Below are 3,017 nucleotides of genomic sequence, written 5' to 3'. Positions count from 1 at the left end.
TTTGTAAACGTAATCCATGACTAAAAAAAAAAAAAAATAATAATAATCTACTGCTTATTGATATTTTATGACTGCCATCCAAAATATTTCCAGGAACATTGTGATGTTTGTTGTTGTTCCGTTGAAATCCTCATTTAACTGCATGCGTCGAGGCGTTTATGTCCAAGAAAGTTGGAGATGCTATGAAAAATGGTCGTCGTCAAAAGTTAAAAAATTGTAAAAATAATACGTAAAAAAAAGAGGAACTATACGAAAATTCCAAGTGTTCCACAGCTGTCCGATAGATGGCAACAGTGTGTCCTCTCGTCGTAAAATATCCCAAGTTTCAATAGACTCGCGTAAGCAGTCGCAATTAGTATTTCGCTGCCTTCATACCTTTTGAGAGAAGAGGACGCTGACAATAAAAGATCGTCTTCCTCGCTGAAAACTAGAATAATATATAGATTCTAGTCTGAAAAATTCCGTAGTACTTGCAGAAGTACAGGGAGATCTCAGGGTGTACTGTCTTAAAACACTTAAAACACAGAATGTTATTAGAGTTCTCCATGCTTCCCGAAAAGACACGGATGGATGTCAGTATGAAAGGTTCTGCTCAAGAATGCCAACTAATGCGCACAAAATTGGTTCTTAGGCCACAGCCACAGCCGCAGTCACGGCCCCGTAGAAAGTCTTCAAGAAAACACACCCACCTCAAAATGAGCTACTTCAAAGGTATACGGAGGAATTAATCGTCTTTGATTATAAAATCAACGAATAGAGTTGTCCTCTAAACGACTTTTTTTTTTTTCTTTATTTGTTTTTCAGCTATCCCAGCCACACAGGGTGAAAAGAAAGCACTACTTCACGAGGTGAGTGAGCCTTCCAGAAAGAGTGACCGACAAATCCTTCATCGGATATGCGCGTACTATGGAATAGCTGCCACTTACCGATTTCTCGAGTTAGACATCACTATGATGACTAGTTCCATGTCCGGTCCTCTGCCATCGGATCCAAAGAAGGCAAAGCGAGAACAGTGGCGTCACTAGGGTCAGCGGCACCCGGGGCGGTGGTCCGCGGCGAAACCTCCCCCCCCCCCCCCCCCCCCCCTCCCCCCTCGCTCGTGGCCTCGGAACCCCTCGGAACGCTGCACCCGGGGCGGTCACTCCACCTACTTTTTGTACATGTATTTTTTACGTAAACCGTTTAGCGATTGATTGTTTTTCAGCATATTCTGGATCGTCATCGCCCTCTGCCAAGCACACGAGGCCCGGACCCCGTCAATCTAACAATGATTGGCTTTCTCTCCGTGGCCTCCGGCATCCGTATTTTCAGATGCAATAAATTTATTTGATACCAACTCTAACATGTAATCGGATTTTGGTGTTTTTGTATTTCAATGTCTCTATTTCTCGAATTAGACATTAATATAAGGACTAGCTCTATGTGTTGTCTTGTGTCATCCCAACTGTGATGTTTTTATTTTAGTGCTCGTAAAGAGGTAATATGAATTAATAAATATTTGCCTCAATCCCTAAGGACGCAGTGGCCTTGCTCGTATATCATTCAAAAGATGTTCGCTGTAGACACGATAACAGGATCATCTGTGGACACATCACAAGATATGCTCGAAGCGCGTTGGTTTAACACAAAATGTGTATGTTTTGAACACGTCTGCAGGCGGTTTTTGTACGACTGATGGGGCAGGACCGTCGTACAAGGAAGAAATATGCCACAAAGTGTTCGAAAACTGTCTTTTGCACGATGTTTCAACACCGTACGTCCGCGGTTTATGGTGATACATTCGGAGGTTTTGCTGGCGTCGATGCGACCGACGATAACATATTCACAAAGGCCGTTAGAACATATAAGGAGTATTCACTGGGCGCCATATTTGTGGGTGCTGTTTAGAGCGCATGCTCAGAACGAGCTCACATCAATAGGCTGCTAAGACCGTCAATCTTGAGGGTGCGGAATGTACGTTACAAAAGAACTGTGGAAGCTATCGCCATCAGCACGCGCTCAGCTGTCGCGCACACAGCTACGGCCGCCAGTGAATACTTCCTCTAGCGGATCGTGCTATACTAGAAACAAAATATTACGAACGCATTTGTTTTCGTAAATAACTAAAAACAAAATGTTTATGTATATTAATGAATATTTTAATCCAGCTTTCACCATTTTGCCCTTTCATTTTTAATTCAATATTTCGTATTTTTCAATTTTATTCGAAATCATTCGACATAACGAGCTTTTCATGTTACCATTTAGCATGAACGTACCTAACCTGTCGCGTACCCCGCCCTTCAGCCTTGTTCACACGCACCACCGTTTTCTTACGTTACGTTATGTTACCAGAGCTTACGTCTGCTAATGTCGAGAGCCACCGGAAGATCAGTGTTTCGTGGGAAGCGTGGCAAATGTTGAAGGATAGCCTTGCACGCGACATTCGAGCCACGAATGTTCCGGTGACTTATATCGTAATGTAAGAAAACGCAAACAAGCGCCCGTTTGAATGGGTCTTTTTTAGTCCTAAGCTTCACGTCATCTTCGCGAAGTGTTTTTCTTTTTTATGCTCTTAATTTCTTCTTTTCGTTTTCTTAGGTGAAGCAACCTCCGAGCTACCTCGAGGCGACCCGTGTTCCCCAAATCATCATAACGGACTATTCCACAATCCCGAAGTCCACCACAGCGTATACGAGCGCATGAGCTGGCACACGGCTTGAATCTCAAGCAGGCACCAGCAACGATGAATGCTCCAGTGCTTCATACCATTGTAAACTGTAGATAAACAAAAATGTGTGTTTGTTCTGTGCCGTACTTTATCATCTTGACAGTTGAGTCTGACTTGAATTCACTAAGCTCAGTGTTACGGAAGCTCGTCTGCTTACGCACACGCCACCAAGACATCTGTGCTGCCACCAGTTCAAGTAGATAGCAGCTGGCACACGACATTCGAGACAGAAATGTTTCGGTGACTTATACGTAACGTAAGAGAATGCTCACATTTTAAACGTTTCTTTTATAAACTATGAAACAAA

General features: G+C 43.2%; 1 protein-coding gene across 1 annotated transcript; it reads left to right on the top strand.

Moving 5' to 3' along the window:
• Window positions 1–631: 631 nt before the first annotated feature.
• LOC115312916 lies at window positions 632–2,786 on the top strand (the record flags this gene model as incomplete). Its single annotated transcript, XM_040209644.2, is given in 3 exon segments — window positions 632–711; window positions 805–848; window positions 2,581–2,786. Coding segments are annotated over 3 exon segments (229 nt in total), but the record flags the coding sequence as incomplete, so codon positions are not given.
• Window positions 2,787–3,017: the final 231 nt, after the last annotated feature.

The sequence above is a fragment of the Ixodes scapularis genome, unplaced genomic scaffold, assembly GCF_016920785.2.
Source record: "Ixodes scapularis isolate PalLabHiFi unplaced genomic scaffold, ASM1692078v2 PGA_scaffold5__190_contigs__length_132052651, whole genome shotgun sequence".
Taxonomy (NCBI): domain Eukaryota; kingdom Metazoa; phylum Arthropoda; class Arachnida; order Ixodida; family Ixodidae; genus Ixodes; species Ixodes scapularis.
Note: the sequence above shows the minus strand (reverse complement) of the source record. Positions and strands in the feature narration are given on the sequence as shown.